Raw genomic sequence first — 17,325 nt, forward strand, 5'->3', positions numbered from 1 at the left:
GCAATTTAGCTATTTAAATAAAAAAGAAGCAGAAACAAAAAGATAGATTTGCCTTATTTGAAAGGAATGGATTAAATATTTGTTAAATAGTATAATTATCTTGAAGTGCAAAGAAGTGGGACATTAGGAGAAATATTGGTAATGAAAAAAGCCAAAAATTATAAATAAAAGCTTATTCTGAAAAAGAAAGTATAGTAAAATTTTTTAAAAATTTAAAAATAATTTGGAAAAAAGAAAGGCCAGATGGGACTAAAGGTAAGGTAGAATAACACATTATAACAAGAATATCATACCAAGGAAATCATTAATCTGAAATGGAAATATGGTGGGCCGTATTTGGGTAAGGATCAATGGCAAGACAAACAAGAAATATTGCAGGGGGAGTTTAATCTGTTATACAAAACCATACAATAAATACTCAAAATATTGTTCAGCAAACATGATTGTCAATTTTTGTAGTTGATAGATCTGTCGTAGTGAAAAATGACAATGAATTCAAATGAAACTGGAATGTATATAGTCATTTTTTCTTCCAAAGTGTTTTTTTAAACAGTTACTTTGGATAATAATTTTTTTTTTCAAATAAAAAGAGATTTACCTCACTTTCCTTGTTTGGGTGCTTTTCAACCCACATTCTTGGGAGGTAAACCTCTCCTATGTGGATCTGGAGAGAGAAGCCTTTGCTGTCTAAGGTACTGTTATCCAAAGTACTGATTACAGCTTTGCAGTCTGTTTTCTATACAACAAAAGAAAAATATAATAACAGTTGATTTAATTGAATATGTCCATTTTGTCACTCGTAATATAACATGATTTTCAAAGCATAGTTTAAAGGAGAACAAAAAAATCCTAAAATGATGGGTTTCTGATCACTTGAAAACTATGAATTCTTAGGGTAAAACTTTCATTTCAGTCATTTTCAGGTATTTCATAAAATTCAAAATTTTATAGCTCTCTACAAAGCCAAACCAAAGTAAAAAAAAATAACACTTCTACGTCATTAGCTACATAGATTAATCTGATTCAGAATATAACTGATAGTCACATTTTAAAAAATCTTATAAATCTTACAATTTAAAAAATCTTACAAATGAGCCTCACTGATGACAACATTGATAGGATATTTTTACAAGTATGAAATTAATTTAAATATAGATTAAAAAGTTTTTTAAGACTTACATACCTTTACTTTGAGCTTGTGTGTGTCGCTGCTAATTAGCTCAATTAAATGTGGCATCTCAATTGATATATTTAAGGAGAATCTATCAAATATAAAGAAAAAAGGATTTTGATTTAGTAGACAGAAATACATTGCTTTCCTTCACATATGCTATATTTCAAATACAAGTTGCTACTCAGATTTTATATGCTAGTGACTTGTGCTCCTCAAATTACCCTGTATTTATTCTGAATATATTGATATGTGCCGTTGTCTCCTCTCTTGACTGTAAGTTTCTTAAGGAAGGGATTGTTTCATTTTTTTTTGTATCACTAAAGACACAGTGCTTAGTACCTAATAAATGTTTAATAAATGTTTCTCGATTGATCACACCCTCTATAAATTTGTGTAAGCTATCTCCCAAGTTCAGACTGCATACTCTTTTCATTATTCTGTCAGAAGCCTAATCAGCTAAACTGCATCTCCTTTACAGAAAATTATATGATTCCCTCCATCTGAAAATATTTTCTCGCCCTTAAAATTTTGCCAGAACACTTTGAAGCTCTTCTTTGTTTCTATGACACTCTTCCTTCTATTAAATACAGTGTATTTCAAAAGGAACTTTAAAATATGAAACTAATGTCCACTAAATTCAGTCACTGAAAAATTAAGACTTTATATTTTAGGTACTTACTGTTGATGCAATCCTACTTCCTCAATACAAACTTTCTTTACTGCATCCTATCAAAAATAAGAATATGATCATATATCCATTTTCAGGGTATGCCTAATAGAATGACTGGGATATAAAAAAATGGTAGGTCATTGTCACATCAAGTAAACAGCTAGAAATATTAATAATGCTGTAAGTTTGCAACTTTGCAAATCTGTAAATATCATGCATTTTCCTCTTGTGGAATAAGAGTCACTATCAAACTAATTTTTGATTAATATTACTCAGAAAGGTTAATGAAATAACAACAGTTAACTTTTGCATAGAGCTTACCAAACACTTTACAATTATTATCTCACTTGATCCTCACCACAACTCTGAGAGGTGGATGCTATTATTCATTCTATTTTACAAATAAAGAAACTGAAGAACACAGTGACTTGCCCAGAGTCACAGAGCTGTTAAATATCTTGGGCAGGGATTTGAAATAAGGTCCACCTGACCCCAGGCCTGATGTTCTCTCTGCTGTGCCATCCTAATTGCTACTGATATTCAAAAAAGGGCAACTGAAAATAGTTTTTTCTCATTTTTCTAACTGACATGTATACTAAATTTTGTTGTCTTCAGGAAACATTACCTATTTATATCAAGGACATAAGATTCCTTTTAATAATTAATTTAAGAACTATAACTTCAAAGCAAATATCACTTAAAATGTAATGCTAAATATACAAACCTGCAGATTTTCATTTAAAGCTTTGTCCTGTTGCCACGGTGCTACAGTAGCAGGCATGAAGAAGTTGGCACATCCATGATGAAAACTGAGCTCAGTAATATAGGTAATTTTGATAAGAACTTTGGCCTGTGGTGGTAAGTTTCCTATACTCACAGTGAAGACATCCTGAAATGGAAACATTATTCACTTTGAAAACCAAAGACCTAGTCCAAATTCATTATTTAATAATGTTCTACATTAATAATCAATTCAAACAATTAAGACATCATATATAGCTTCTGGAAAACACTTCCTAGGAAAATGGGGATAATGTTTAAGCTTATTTTGAAAATTCAAAATTTCACTGAGGTTAGCACTTCTTCCACTAATTTAAACTTTGGTCCTTCTTTACCTTGGTAAGGGAATTATTATTGTAGCCAAAAAATTCATCACCTCTAATGTAGTGAAGAAATAAGTTTTTCTGAATTTAGACAGGCTGGCTTTTAGCTAACACAAAGATTATTCATCTCTATGCCCCTATATGAAGTATATCCAGCTTAGTAGGACTTGTCAAAACTTCTCTACCAAATGGCTACATTAATACTTACAGTTTTTTAACCCAGATCAAGACCTTGTTCTGTTAGTGAACTCACTTACTGTATTTTTCTGCTACAGAGAATCTACAGAGAATCTTCACACTCAAAGTTTTCAATCAACCATTGGACAATTTTGTTCTATTTGTGAAGTCTGATGAAAATATATTCCTGCTGCCCACTAACATTAATCTTTCTTTTCCTTTGGGTAAAGATTCACCTCCCCCAAATTGTATTGCAGTTGAGAACTTTGTTCATGAAGTAAAAATTTATTGAATTTCATTCTCTGTAGCCTTGGAATATAATTATTTTGTGCTTCCAGTTACCTTATCTTTTGCCATCGCAGAATAATTAACTACCCCAAAATATGGCAGTTTGGGACAACAATTATAAAGATTCTGATTTTCTTACAATCTCTCTAACAATCTTGTTTGGCTTTATCATCATCTGTTTATCAGAGACTCTTGGTCCAGACCAGTGATTTTCCTGGACAATTTCAAGAATTCCATAGTGGACCTTAAGAGAGGCAAATAGAAAACTCATCTGCCAACCATTGTCTTTGTGGCTCACCATAGAGTGCTGAGAGGTGAAGACCTTTTCCATGTGCCCCTAGAAGAAGTATTTGTCAGAAGTGGCTTCTGAACACAGGTCTTTCTGACTACAATATCAACCCTTTCCATTATTTACTACCTTTCAGAAACTTGACTATTAAAAAATTACTTCCTCTGAACTCAAATTTTCTGTTTGTTTTTCATCCATTCATCTTAACACAAAGTCACATCAGTGGACATAAGGATGGAATTGTCATATTGATTTCAATCAACACTAGAAACTTAGTTATTAAGTTACATTGTCTATATCCTAATATCTTAAACTATGATTTAAGACCCTATATGGAAACTCATAATTGAATGTGGGGATTGTAAAATTGTGGTTATTAGTAAATGTTTGATCTGTATAACTATTTTATATATTTATATAAACAGGATCACGTAACAATTTCTAGGACGAAAAGGGGTCACAAGTGGGAAAAGTTTAAAAAAGTCCTGGTCTATGTAACAAAAACACATTTCTCTTATTTTTAATTTAGCATTCCAAAAACAACAATTTGATATTATCTTATAACTTCCTTCTCATTCTTTTGGAAAGTCAATGGGGTTTAAACCCAAAATAATATTAAACCATCTAAGATAAGAAGGAATTCATTAAAGTCACAGACTACATTTGTTATTTAGTACAGAACTGCAGATAACATGTCAAAAGGGCACTGGAAATGCTAAATTTTTAGGCGAGGTTTCTCTCTGATAACAGAAAATAAGAGTTTTTCAATCTAAATACTTTTAATTTTTACTTTATAGTAGGTATTACATATTTTAAAGGATTTAACTTTTTTTTTTTGCATTTTTGATTAACATGGCAACCTAACAAATTAATAGCATGCCATACAGGACTATCTTGATCCATCAAGTAAGCTCCATGGCCTTGACTGATGGCTTCTCTGTATTCCTGATGGGCTTCTTTTTTTTCCTTGACCTAAGAAAAAAAGCATTTTAAAAAGTTATGACAAATATAGAAACTTCATTATTTCATGTAGTAGTTAATTGTTCAAACTCAAACATTAGAAATGCTTATTTCAGAAATGAATAGAATCTGAAATGAATGTAAATTTGAAAAGCAAGCCAATATGTATAAAATCACTACTCAGAAACCCATTACACTGGATAAATAAAAAAAGTGTGTCTGCAGAGAAAGCAGAACGAGTGAGTGTAATTCATTATTCTTTACCTCTCCTATTATATGCTTGCCATTGATGAAAGCTTCAAACCCACACACTGCTGCTTTGTCATCCAAGGGAAAGACATATTTTGTTTCAATAGGCAGATCACTCTCATTGGTATATGCTTGAAACACAATTATCTAGAAATAGAACAAGAGCCATTTTGTTAATGAAATGCTTTTAAAATTTGTTTTTTTGAAAAGTGGCCAACATAAACTATGCATATTTGGGGGGTTAAATTGTGCAGGTATTAGTTCCAATAAGTGCCTTAGTTTTCTCATAAGTGCCTACAGTTATAATGCAGAACCTGAACCACATACAAAAATGCAGTTTGTTTTAACTTTAAGGAATTGGTGCTTACCTGACAAAAGCTTGGTTTATCCTCATAAAGCTAATACGATGTTTTTTTTTTTTTTTTTAAAAAAAAACAACTTTTCTAGAACTTTATAATTGCTGCAAGTGCAGTGTTCTCTGATCATCCTGACCCCTCTGCTGATTAACAGGTTAGATTTGCCCTGTTTTCTTTCTGACTTGAGCTAGTTTCACTCTTTCATGGCAGGTCAGTACTCTCTCTATCACCACCATATTGGTGTTGGACTTAATACAAACACATAATTGACTTTAGCTCTATTACAACTAAAAACTCCTTCATTATACACGGAAACAACAAGATTATACAATGATCAATTCTGATGGAAGTAGCTCTCTTCAACAATGAGAGAATTCAAACCAGTTCCACTTGTTCAGTGATGATGAGAGCCATCTACACCCAGGGAGAAAACTGTGGGAACTGACCACAACATAGCATTCTCACTCTTTTTGTTGTGGTTTGCTTGCAGTTTGTTTTCTTTCTCAGTTTTTTTTTTTCCTTCTTGATCTGATTTTTCTTGTGCAGCAAGATAATTGTATAAATATGTATGTGTGTGTGTGTGTGTGTGTGTGTGTGTGTGTGTGTGTGTATATATATATATATATTGGGTTTAACATATGTAAACATTTAATATGTATTGGACTACCTACCATCTAGGGAAGAGGGTAGGAAGAAGGAGGGGAAAATTTGGAACAGAAAATTTTGCAAGGGTAAATGTTGAAAAATTATCCATGCATATGTTTTGTAAATAAAAAGCTTTAGTTAAAAAACAAAAACAAAAAACAACTAAGAATTCCTGAACTCAAGTGATTTACTAGGCTTAGTAGCAGGAATTACAGATGTGTCATGCTTAGCTTGATTTTCTTTGTTACAAGGGGGAATTAAATATAGAAGTGGTAGGAAAGATTTAGAAATGATAGTGAAAATTAAAAACTAAAGTTTGACATTTTTTTTAACTTACAAAAAAGGATTATAAAGAAGACTGGGCCCAGTTCTGCCATTTGCTAGAACTGGTGTGAACTGGTTATAAGTCAATTCATATATCTGAGGATTTATATATCTAAAAAAAATAGCCTTAGATTAGATGAACTTTAAGATTCTAACTTGAATTTCTACCATCCTACATATTGTTTATGTTCACTTTTTACTTTTATATATCATATCTATATCTATATCTATATATCTTAAATCCTATACATATTTTCACTTTAATTTAAAGTTCTATCTAATGTTAATGAATCTAGAACTGCTATCTATTGTTCAAGGCATTTTTTAAAGATTTAAGTAATAGAAATTATTTTTTAAAGCAAGAAAATTTCAAACATTAAATTTCTAATTACCAAATTTATATGTACATATATCAAATATATGACAAATTAGCAAATATCTCCATTAAGGGGAAGTAAAGCATTAAAATATAATTATTAGTCATAATAAAAAAGGATAACACAAGTAAGCTTTATAATAAACAAGTGAGAAATTGTAATAAAATTCTTATTTCATATTATTGTTGCTCATAATCTAGTTATTGTGGAAATAAACAATATTTTTTTTTTTACTGGATATGCAGTTTCATTGAGGAAACCCAAAACCACAAAGCAGTATGGTGAATTTTTTTTTATATACATAATTCTAACTCTTTAAGAAGTATTGTAAAAATACCTCATATGGAGGATAGGAGTCCTCCTATGGAACTCTAAAAGATAGAATTGTAGGATTCCTCATACTATGGTTTGAAAAATCCTGGACTAAAGCATTAAATATCAAGACATATGAGATGATAAGAGTACATCTGGCTTTCATTAATGAGTTCAGGTTACCAAGTCTGCATAAACTACATTAAGAGTACAGAATGAATAGGTAGATGTCATGGCTGAACTGCCATCCTTGATCCTTGGAAACTTATAAAGGTCAAAGAATATGAGAGGGAAGCTTTTCCCCCTCCTTTTTGTCTTTTTTAATAGTATTTTATTTTTTCTAAGAAAATATATATTTTCTAATAAATAGAATTTATTTTATAAATTCTAAGAATTTATATTACAAATTCTAAAATTTGTAAAGACAAATTTTAACATTCATTTAAAAATTTTGAGTTCCAAATTTTCTCCCTTTCTTTCTCACTTTCCTCTCCCTAAGACAATAAGCAATTTGACATAGATTATACAAGTACAATCATGTGGACGTGGCTCTCTTCAACAATGAGATGATTTTTAAAAATTAATTAAGTGAAACTAATAGGTTTTGATTCACATTTAGACTCTATCAATTCTTTGGATGTGAAAAATAATTTTCCTAATAAGATCTTTGGAATTGTCCTAGATCATTGCATTGCTGAGAACAGCAGTCATTCATAGTTGATCATCGTAACATGTGACAACATAGCTGCTATCTTGTACAATTGTCTCCTAGTTTTGCTTATTTCACTTTGCATCAGTTCATATAAGTTTTTCCAGGTTTTTCTGAAATCTGCCTGCTCATCATTTTTTCAGCATAATAATATTCCATTACATTTATATACCACAACTTATTCAGCTATTTCTCAATTGATGGATATCCTCTCAATTTCCAATTCTTTGCCACCAGTGGTATAGAGCCACTATAAATAATTTTGTATATCCTTTCTTTTTCTTTTTTCTTTTCTTTTCTTTTTTCTGAAGTAATTGGGATTAAGTGACTTGCCTAGGTTCACACAGCCAGGAAGTCTTAAGTGTCTGAGACCAGATTTGAACACAGGTCCTTCTGACTTCAGGGCTGATGCTCTATCAGCTGTGCCATCTAGCTGCCCCTCTTATTCCCTTTTATACCACATTTTACACATGAAACTGAGGCAAAGAGGGTTAAGTAACTTGCCTAAGTCACACAACTAATTAAGCGTCTGAAGTCAAATTTGAACTCCTGATTCCTGGCCCAGCATTCTATTCAGTATGCCACTTAGCTCCCTTGATACCACTGGTTGGCATATATAAAACAAAAATCTTGAATATGAGGTGGAGCCACATCATATATAAAAATATTTCTAGAAGAATTTTCTGTAGTAGCAAAGTACTGGAAGGAAAGCAGGAACTCTTTTGACTTTTTCTCTATCTCTAACACTTAATTCATAATAGGTGCTTAGTAAATATTTATTGACTGATCGATTAAAAGGATATGCCCAGGAGGCAGCTAGGTGGTGCAGTGGATAGAGCGTCAGCCCTGAAGTCAGGAGGACCTGAATTCAAATCTGGTCTCAGACACTTAACACTTCCTGACTGTGTGACCCTGGGCAAGTCACTTAACCCCAATTGCCTAAGGGGAAAAAAAGAAAAGAAAAAGAAAAAGAAAGGATATGCCTATTGACTTGGAAATTGGTAAACAAATTACAGCATATGAATGTAATACATTATTATTGTGCTATATGCTATGATAAATATAAAAAAATTAGAGAAACTTTGGAGTACTTGTATGAATTGATAGAAAATGAAGTAAAATCAGAGTTAGAAGAAGAATGATTTCTCAAAAGACTAAAATATGATCAAGTAAAACAATACTGAAATACTTCAGAACTTTGATCGTTGTAGTGGTCTATCAGAACTTCAGAGGACTGATGGTAAAATATGTCTCCTATCTTTTGGCAGAGAAGTAATAAATTAGAGGTCTGGAAAAGGGGATAATTTCCAAACTTGGCCAATATGATGATTTATTTTGCTTTCCATACTTATCTGTTACAATGAAGGATTTATTTAGCAAATGAATAATTGGGGAGTGAAAGGGATGGATGAAAAAAAAAAAGAACATTAATAAAAGCTTCTTTTTGGAAGCAATTGGGGTAAAAGCCTTTTTTTTTTTTTTTTTTTTTTTTAAAGAAAAGAAAGCTTCATGGGGAAAGAGGAAAAAAAAAAACATTCCAGCTATAATTTTATAATTTGTGATGAGAGGTATCACAGGACTTACTTGAGATGGGAAAACATGATTTGGATTTTCAAAAAGAGAAAGAATCTAATATCAGGAAAAGCAACATGAAGGTACCAAATGTAGGAAGTAGTACTGGAAGTAGTATAATCTGGAAGTTGGGTAATCTATGGCTATTCTTAGTAGGGTCAAGAATTACAGCTGTGTGGTCCTCTTAATTTGTTACTTGATAATTTCATTTTTTAATAATGATAAAAAAATCCTTTTGCCAGGATAGAAATTGTATTAATATCCAATGATGCAGCAAGGCTACTTGAAAAAAAATTTGGCACCTTAGTCCCTTTCATTTCAGAATAAGACTTATATCCTTGGCAGAGGCCATGAAATTAATAAGATACAAATACTGATCTCATTCCAAGAAGAAATATTTCCAGTTCAGAGTAAAAATGCACAAGGAAAGTACCAAGCTAAAACTATGTAGACTTCTGTTTGTGGGTCAAGGACATTTTATGGGCTAGAAGCCCAGCCATAGATTTTTTTGTTTTGTTTTAAAGTATGAATAATTTTCTCTACTGAAGTTATTTTTACAATGCCTCATTATGACATGAAGGTGATCCTGGACTTTTGAAGGTGATAACAGCAGATACTTGTAAGTCCTTCCATGCTGGAAAAACTGAGTCTAGCAAAAGACACATTACTAGCCTGGTCACCAATTTTTCAGCATGGCAACTCTCAAAAGGTCACCTATTAGGCTAGATTAGAGGTGCTGAATATGTATTAATGGTGGGAGTACATATAAGAAAAACATAGCTATCTGAAATATTGAAATATGATTAATTTAGGACCAAATTTAGGAGCAGAAGTCTTATGAGATTACAACATAAAGTGAAAAATAACCAACCACCTCTCTGATGATAAAAGATCATCAATCAGATGTTAAATAGTATGAATAACATGATCATTAGTTTGCTGCTTTTTGACTATACAAAACAAACTACCCCCATGTCCCCTCCCAAACTGTTATGGGTCAGAACTCTACTTAACTATAAACAAGGATTCTTACAAGGTGTTAAGTCAATGGAATTGATGAGACAATGGTTATTTAGTTTAGCATGGTGATTAAGAGTTCTCTAGTTCAGTACATGTACTTAGTACTTAATATAGTTCTACAAGATTCACACCTATGATAATGTAATTATAAGAGAGCATATAAGCTGGGAGCCTCAGCCAGAGTCAAAACCAGAGAAGACAGAAGGCTGGAGGGTGGAGCACAAGCTCTCAGATTCAGAGAGACATTCCATCTTTGATTAGGCTCCTGGTGGCTCTCCTTCCTGCACTTTGGGAGAGACTGGTACAGACTCAGAGGGACTGAGAGACACATTCCATCGTCCACCTTTGTGATGGCTGGAGGCTGAAGCACAAGCCTGGGGACTCAGAGCCAGATTCATTCATCCCATCTCACACCACCTTGGTGGCAGGGTTCTCCTCCTTAGCTTCTCCACTGAAACCAAGACTTGGGAAGGCCTCTAAGAAAGCTAGCCAGGCCCCAGGCAAGGAAACTAAACTGTGAAGGAGATAATAAAGGATTTGGACTTTAACACCTGACTATTCTCCTGGTGATTACTGAACTGAAACAAAGGCTGCTCCAAGACTTCTAGAAAACCCACAAGAACATTACACCAAACAATACAAAATATAACAGTAATTTAAGTAGATATAATATATTAGGTTTCAGTAAAGCACTCAAAAAGTATCTCACACTAATCTTATAGATAAGATGGGGAATGAGGACTAGGTGACAGTACTATTAGACTTAGAAATGGGTCCATTAGTTGAATTAAAAGCTTAGTCATAAATAGGTTGATGCCTACCTGGAGAGAGGTCTCTAGAATATGCTTGATCCTGTGAAGCTCAATATTTTTGCCAATGACTAGGATGAAGCAATAGAATGTATATTTGTAATATGTGTTAGTGGCACAAAGCTAGTAAGGGTAGCTAACATGGGGGATGACAAGACTCAAAAAGCTCCTTAGAGGCTACAATGATGGGCCAAAACAAATAAATAAAATTTAATAAGTATAACTGTGAAGATCTACATTTTTATTTTTTAAAATATTTTTCCATTTATATATAGAAACAATTTTTTTATTTTCTTTTAAAAATTTTTTTGAATTCCAAATCCTCTCTTTCTTCCTCTTTCATTTCTTCCCTCATTGGGCAACCAAGCAATTTAATATAGATTATACTGGTGAAGTCATGCAAAACATATTTCCATTCGTCATCTTGTGAAAAATACAAATCAAGACACAACAAAACAAACAAACTCCAAGAAAGTTTACAAAAAAGTGTGCTTCAATTTGCATTCAGACTTCATCAGTTCTTTCTCTAGGGGTAAATAGCATTTTTCCTTATAAGTACAATATATTGTTGTGAATGGCTAAGTCCTTTGTAGTTGATCATTGTATAATATTGCTGTTATTGTGTATACTGCTCTGGTTCTACTCACTTCACTTTGCATTAGTTCCTATAAATCTTTCCAGATTTTTTTGAAAGCATCCTGCTCATCCTTTCTTATAGCACAATAGTATTCCAACACAATCATATACCACAATTGAAGAGCATCCCTTCAATTTCTAATTCTTTGCTACCACAAAAAGAGCTACTATAAATATTTTTGTACATATAAGTCATTTTCATTTTCCTTTTTTTTCCTGAAGCAATTGGGGTTAAAGTGACTTGCCCAGGGTCACACAATGAGGAAGTGTTAAGTGGCTGACGCCAGATTTGAAGCCTCCTGATTTCAGGGCTGGTACTCTATCTACTATACCAACTAGCTGCACCAGTCCTTTTCCTTTTTAAAAATCTCTTTGGGATATAGATTTAATAGTATTGTGAATGGTACTGCTGGGTTAAAAAGTATGTATTTTTTGATTGCCTTTGGGATACAGCTCCAAATTGCTCTCCAGAATGGTTGGATGAGTTCACAACTCTACCAACAGTGTATTATTTTCCCATATCTTTTCCAACATTTGTCATTTTCCTTTTTAAACTTATATTAGCCAATCTGATAAATGTGAGGTGGTTTTAACTTGCACTTCTCTGATCAATAATATTTGAGATAATTTTTATAGGGCTATTTTTAGCTTTGATTTTTTCATCTAAAAACTGCCTGTTCATTTAATTTGACCATTTATCAAATGGGGAATGGCTCTTATTTTTATTTATTTATTTATATTAATTTGACTCAGTTCTACAAATGTTTGAAAAATGAGGCCTTGATCAGAGAAACTTGCTATAAAATTTTTCCTCTCATTTTTCTGCTTTCCTTCTAATCTTGGTTACAATGATTTTGCTTGTGCAAAACTTTTTAAATTTAATACAATCAAAATTCTTCATTTATATCCTGTAATGTTCTCTATCTCTTTTTTGGTCATAAATTCTTTTATCCATAGATTGACAGGCAAAATATTACATGGTTCCCTAATTTATTTATGGTATCACCCTATATGACTAAATCATATAATCCACTTTGCTATCCACTTCCATTTTATGGGTAAGTCCATCCCACTCACATTCACTGTCAAATTTTCTTTCATTCAATTCTCCCCCATCGTTTGTCCTTTCTCTCCTTTCACTCTGTTCCTCCTCAAAAAATGTTCTATTTCTGATTGCCTCCCCCAATCTGTCCTCATCTCTATTAGTACCTCCCCTGCTATTTCCCCTATATTTCTAAACCAAATTAATGTGTATATTATTCTCTCTTTGAATCAATCCCCATGAAAATAGTATTCAAGCATTGAATCCCTTATCTTTCCCTTTACTGTAAAAGCTCTTTCACATCTTTTCTTTATGTGGCCTTCCCTCTTGTCCTAGTACATCTTTCTTTCTAATTCCTTAATTTTATTTTTTGGGATATTATCCAATCATAGTTAATTCACACCCATACCTTCCATCTATTTATGTTCCTTCTTTTTTTTTTCCCCCTGAGGCAATTGGGGTTAAGTGACTTGCCTAGGGTCACACAGCTAGGCTGTGTTAAGTGTCTAAGACCAGATTTGAACTCAGATTGTCCTGACTTCAGGGCTGGTGCTGTATCCACTGCGCCATTTAGCTGCCCCTATTTATATTCCTTCTAACTGCCCTAATAACTATAAAGTTCTTAGGAGATACAAGTAACATCTTCTTATGTAGGGATATCAATAATTTAATCCTATTGTATCCTTTCTTTTATGTTTACCTTTTTATATATCTCCTGAATCTTGCTTTTGACGATCAGATTTTCTATTCACTCTATTTTTTTCATCAAGAATGTTCAAAAATCCTCTATTTCACAGACTATCCATTTCCCCTCCAAATTATAATCAGTTTTGCTAAATATGTCATTTTTGGTTGTATTGCTAGCTTTTTTGCCCTCTGGAATATCACCTTCCAAGCCCTCTGATCTTTAATATCAAAACTGCTAAATCTTGTATTATCCTAACTGTGGTTCCATGAGCCTTGATTTCTTTCTTTCTAGTTGCTTGCAATATTTTCTCCTTGACTTGGGAGCACTGGAATTTGGTCTGAGAGTTTTCCCTTTAAAGGGTAATTGATAGAGTCTTTCAATTTCCATTTTAATATCAGGTTCTAAAATATGACGGCAGTTTTTTTTGACAATTTCTTGAAAGATCATTTCTAGGCTCTTTTTTTTTTTTTTTTTTTTGGCCATAGCTTTCTGGTGGTCCAATAATTCTTAAATTATCTTTCCTAAAATCCATTTTTCACAGGTTATTTGTTTTTTCCAATGAGATCTTTCATATTTTCTTATATTTTTTCATTCTTTTGATTGTGTTTTATTATTTCTTTATGTCACAAGAAATCATTTCCAATTGCCCAATTCTAATTTTTAAGGAATTATTTTTTTCAGTAAGCTTTTGAACCTCCTTAACAAAACTACCGATTCTCTTTTCATGATTTTCTAGTATCACTCTCATTTCTTTTCCCAATTTTTCCTCTATTTCTGAAATTTTGATTTTTAAAATCTTTCTGGATCTCTTTAAGAATTCCTTTTGGCCCTGAGACCAATTCTTTTTTTTTTTTTTGACATTTTGGGTGTAGCTGTTTTGACAGTGTCCTTCTGAGTTTGTGCTTTAATCTTCCCAAAGTAATGTACTTTGTTGTTTGCTCATTCTTTTCAACCTATTTCTTGACTTTTAGCTAAATTGAGATCTTATTTCAGGGTGGAAGGCCCACTGTCCCAACCTTCAGATTTTACATGATGCTGTTTTCAGATCTAATTCTTATGGTTTACAAATTTTGAGTTCTTTTGAGGTGGTATGATCTAATAAGATATGTGGTCACTCCTCCCCTGGCCTATCTTCTAGTTACTAGCTAGAGAAAGAAAGTGTGTGAGTTTAGTGTGTGAGTAATCAAAAGAACTCTTTTCTATCCTGGTACTGTATCCTGGCTCCTGCTAGTGCTCCTCTTTTCTCTGACACCGTGATCTAGAATTGCATATGGGCAATGCAATAGAGTCCTGATCCTAGTGCCAGGAAAGAGTTCCCTGTAATTTCCTTTCGACTAGTTGTCCAACCTCTATACTATCTGTGGGCTGGGAGCATGAATTCAGCTGCCTCCAAAGTCTGCTGCTGGTTTGTGAGGAAGGAGACTGCACTGTGTTTCACTCTGCTGAAACAGATCTTTCCTATCAATCTTTTAAGGTGTCTTGGGCTGGAAAAATGATTTACTTTGTTTGTTGATTTTGTCACTTCAAAATTCATTTTGAGGCATTATTTTAATGTTTCTTGGAGGGTAATTTGAAAGAGCTCAGATGAGTCCCTGTCTTTCCTCTGCCATTTTGGCTCTGCTCCAATCTACATTTTTATTCAAAAGAATCATTTTCACAATTACAGGACTGGTGTATTAGATAGCATTCATATAAAAAGGATTTGTCGTTCACTTGTTTCAGCTTTGTTAGATTCTTTGTGACCCTTTTTGAAATTTTTTTGGCAAAGATACTGGAGTGGTTTGCCATTTCTTTCTTCAGCTCATTTGACAGATGAAGAAACTGAGACAAACAGGATCAAGTGACTACCCAGGGTGACACAGCTAGTAAGTAAATGCCTGATGTCAGATTTGAACTCAGAAAGATGAATTTCTGATTCCAGGCCTGGAATCAGGCCTGTCCATTGTACCACTTAACCTGCCCATGAAAAGGATTAGGGAATTTAAACAGATTGTAAATTATCCATGATTCAGATGGTTAATATGACAAGCAGAAAAAGTTAATATGATTTTAGGTTGGGTTTTTTTGCTTGTTTTTGTCTTTGTTTGTTTGTTTTAAGAAAGGCAGACTGTGTAGGACTAGATGATAATCCTCTGTTCTGATCAGACCCCATATAGAATATCATGTTCAGTTATAGACACCATATTTTAGAAGGATGTAGACAAACCAGAATATGTCTAATAAAAAGCAAACAGGATTGTGATAGGATTGGAAAGACCACACTACTGAAGAACTTGTTGAAGGAAATTTGAAAATTTAGCTTGGAAAAGAGACTTAGGGGCTAATAATAATAATAATAATAGACTTCCAGTTTCTGAAGAGCTTTCAAGTAGAAGATGTTTAAACTTATTCTGCTGTGATGGGTGGAAGTTGCAGAGAGACAGATTAAGCCTTGATTTTTAAAAAAATTTCCTAAGATTATTATATGACTCTTCTGAGAGAATGGGATTATGGGTTTTCTCCCATAGGTGACTCTAGGCACTTAACCCTAGGCACACCCCCCCAAAATTAATAATAACTTGCCCAAGTAGTGGGTTCCTAAATGAAACATGAACCCTGAGAAAATAAATGAGAAGGGAACCCAGATGAATTTCACAACTTTTTTCTTTATCCTTTTGAGGGAAAAGAAACTTTTATAGAACAAAGAATTTGTCTCATTTTCTAAGCAATAGTTTTCAGCCTTTGCTCTGTTTTGTCTTGCCAGAAGGTCATGCCAATTTTGGGGAAATCAGCATACCAAAAAGTTCTACATATTGGACAATGTGTACTAGTTTTATTTAAAAAAAAAAAAAAAAAAAGGCCTGTATGACTGCAGGAATCAAATTAGAAGGAAAAAACAAAATCCTTTATTTAGGTACCATGGCTAAAGTGAGGCTTGGAGAAATCAGGAATTAACTTTTCCTTATCCCTCAATCTCCTTTAGTTGTATCTTTCTACTCCCTTTAACGTCTTTCATAATTTGACAGAGAGGGACAGTAGAGAAACGGGTAGGTTGATTGCTTGGGATTTGGGATAAGAAGGGAAGATAGGGAAGCTTTTGGATTTTTCCCTTTCTTCTCTGGATTGCTGGGATCTAGAAGATTGGAATCAAAATTTTTGTCATCAGAATAGCCTAAGTGGAGAATTCATATGGCATAAGGACTTTCCCCCTCATTGGTAGATTACCCATTGGCCTTGAAAGAGTACTTGGGAAAAAAAGAGTTAGATTATCCTTCCACCATCATCTTCTTTAGTAAAAGTCAATCAGTAAAGACATATTAAATTTGTCCTATATGTTAAGTAGTGTGAAAATTGGTGGGAGAATTCAAAAGGCAAAAGTAGACTCCTGCATTCAAGGAATTTCTAGACTGATGAGAGAGAAAATAGGCATGTTTGGCCACAATATATACAAGATAAATCTTACATAATCCACATGAGGAAGGAACTAACATGAAAAAAGAGGAAACAACCCTTGAAGAATGGAGGATTTTAACTGGAGTGGAAAGGAAGTTGGGAACCTATCAGGCAGTGATGAGGACAGAATGAGTTCCTAGCATTAAAGAAATTCCAGTCATAAAAGGAATCTGTAAATTTATCCTATAGGAGGATCAAGGAGGCCATTGCCATGGCAACCCCAAAATGTATGGAGGACAGTGATGTTGAGGAAGAGTGGAGAATTTAGACACATGCTTCCAATGCATTTCCAGTCAGGCTAGGCCTCTAAGCTAACCGGGCTATATTGGAGGCAATAAAAGATCTGAACTTTTATCACGGCTGTATTTTGGGTGATTATTTACTCTTAACTGAAACTAAGGATGTTTGCAGAAAACTTCCCAGAGTGCTCTCTGGACCTAAAAGCTTCAAGGAAGGTGTGAATTCACAAAGTTACAAACTTTACTTTGTGAAT

The 17,325-nt window shown here is 33.3% G+C and overlaps 1 protein-coding gene across 4 annotated transcripts in view; it reads right to left on the bottom strand.

Annotated features, from left to right (window-relative positions):
• Nucleotides 1-17,325, bottom strand: part of PARP4 (poly(ADP-ribose) polymerase family member 4) — a 135,908-nt gene that overhangs the window by 70,612 nt on the left and 47,971 nt on the right. For all 4 annotated transcript variants that reach the window (XM_051986616.1, XM_051986615.1, XM_051986618.1 and 1 more), the window contains 6 exons: nt 4,926-5,057; nt 4,587-4,673; nt 2,569-2,733; nt 1,854-1,900; nt 1,184-1,262; nt 599-736 (listed from right to left, as the gene is read on the bottom strand). In XM_051986616.1, the coding sequence (XP_051842576.1) occupies nt 599-736; nt 1,184-1,262; nt 1,854-1,900; nt 2,569-2,733; nt 4,587-4,673; nt 4,926-5,057 (648 nt within the window). The remainder of the gene's footprint in view (nt 1-598; nt 737-1,183; nt 1,263-1,853; nt 1,901-2,568; nt 2,734-4,586; nt 4,674-4,925; nt 5,058-17,325) is intronic.

Source organism: Antechinus flavipes, chromosome 3, assembly GCF_016432865.1.
Source record: "Antechinus flavipes isolate AdamAnt ecotype Samford, QLD, Australia chromosome 3, AdamAnt_v2, whole genome shotgun sequence".
NCBI lineage: Eukaryota > Metazoa > Chordata > Mammalia > Dasyuromorphia > Dasyuridae > Antechinus > Antechinus flavipes.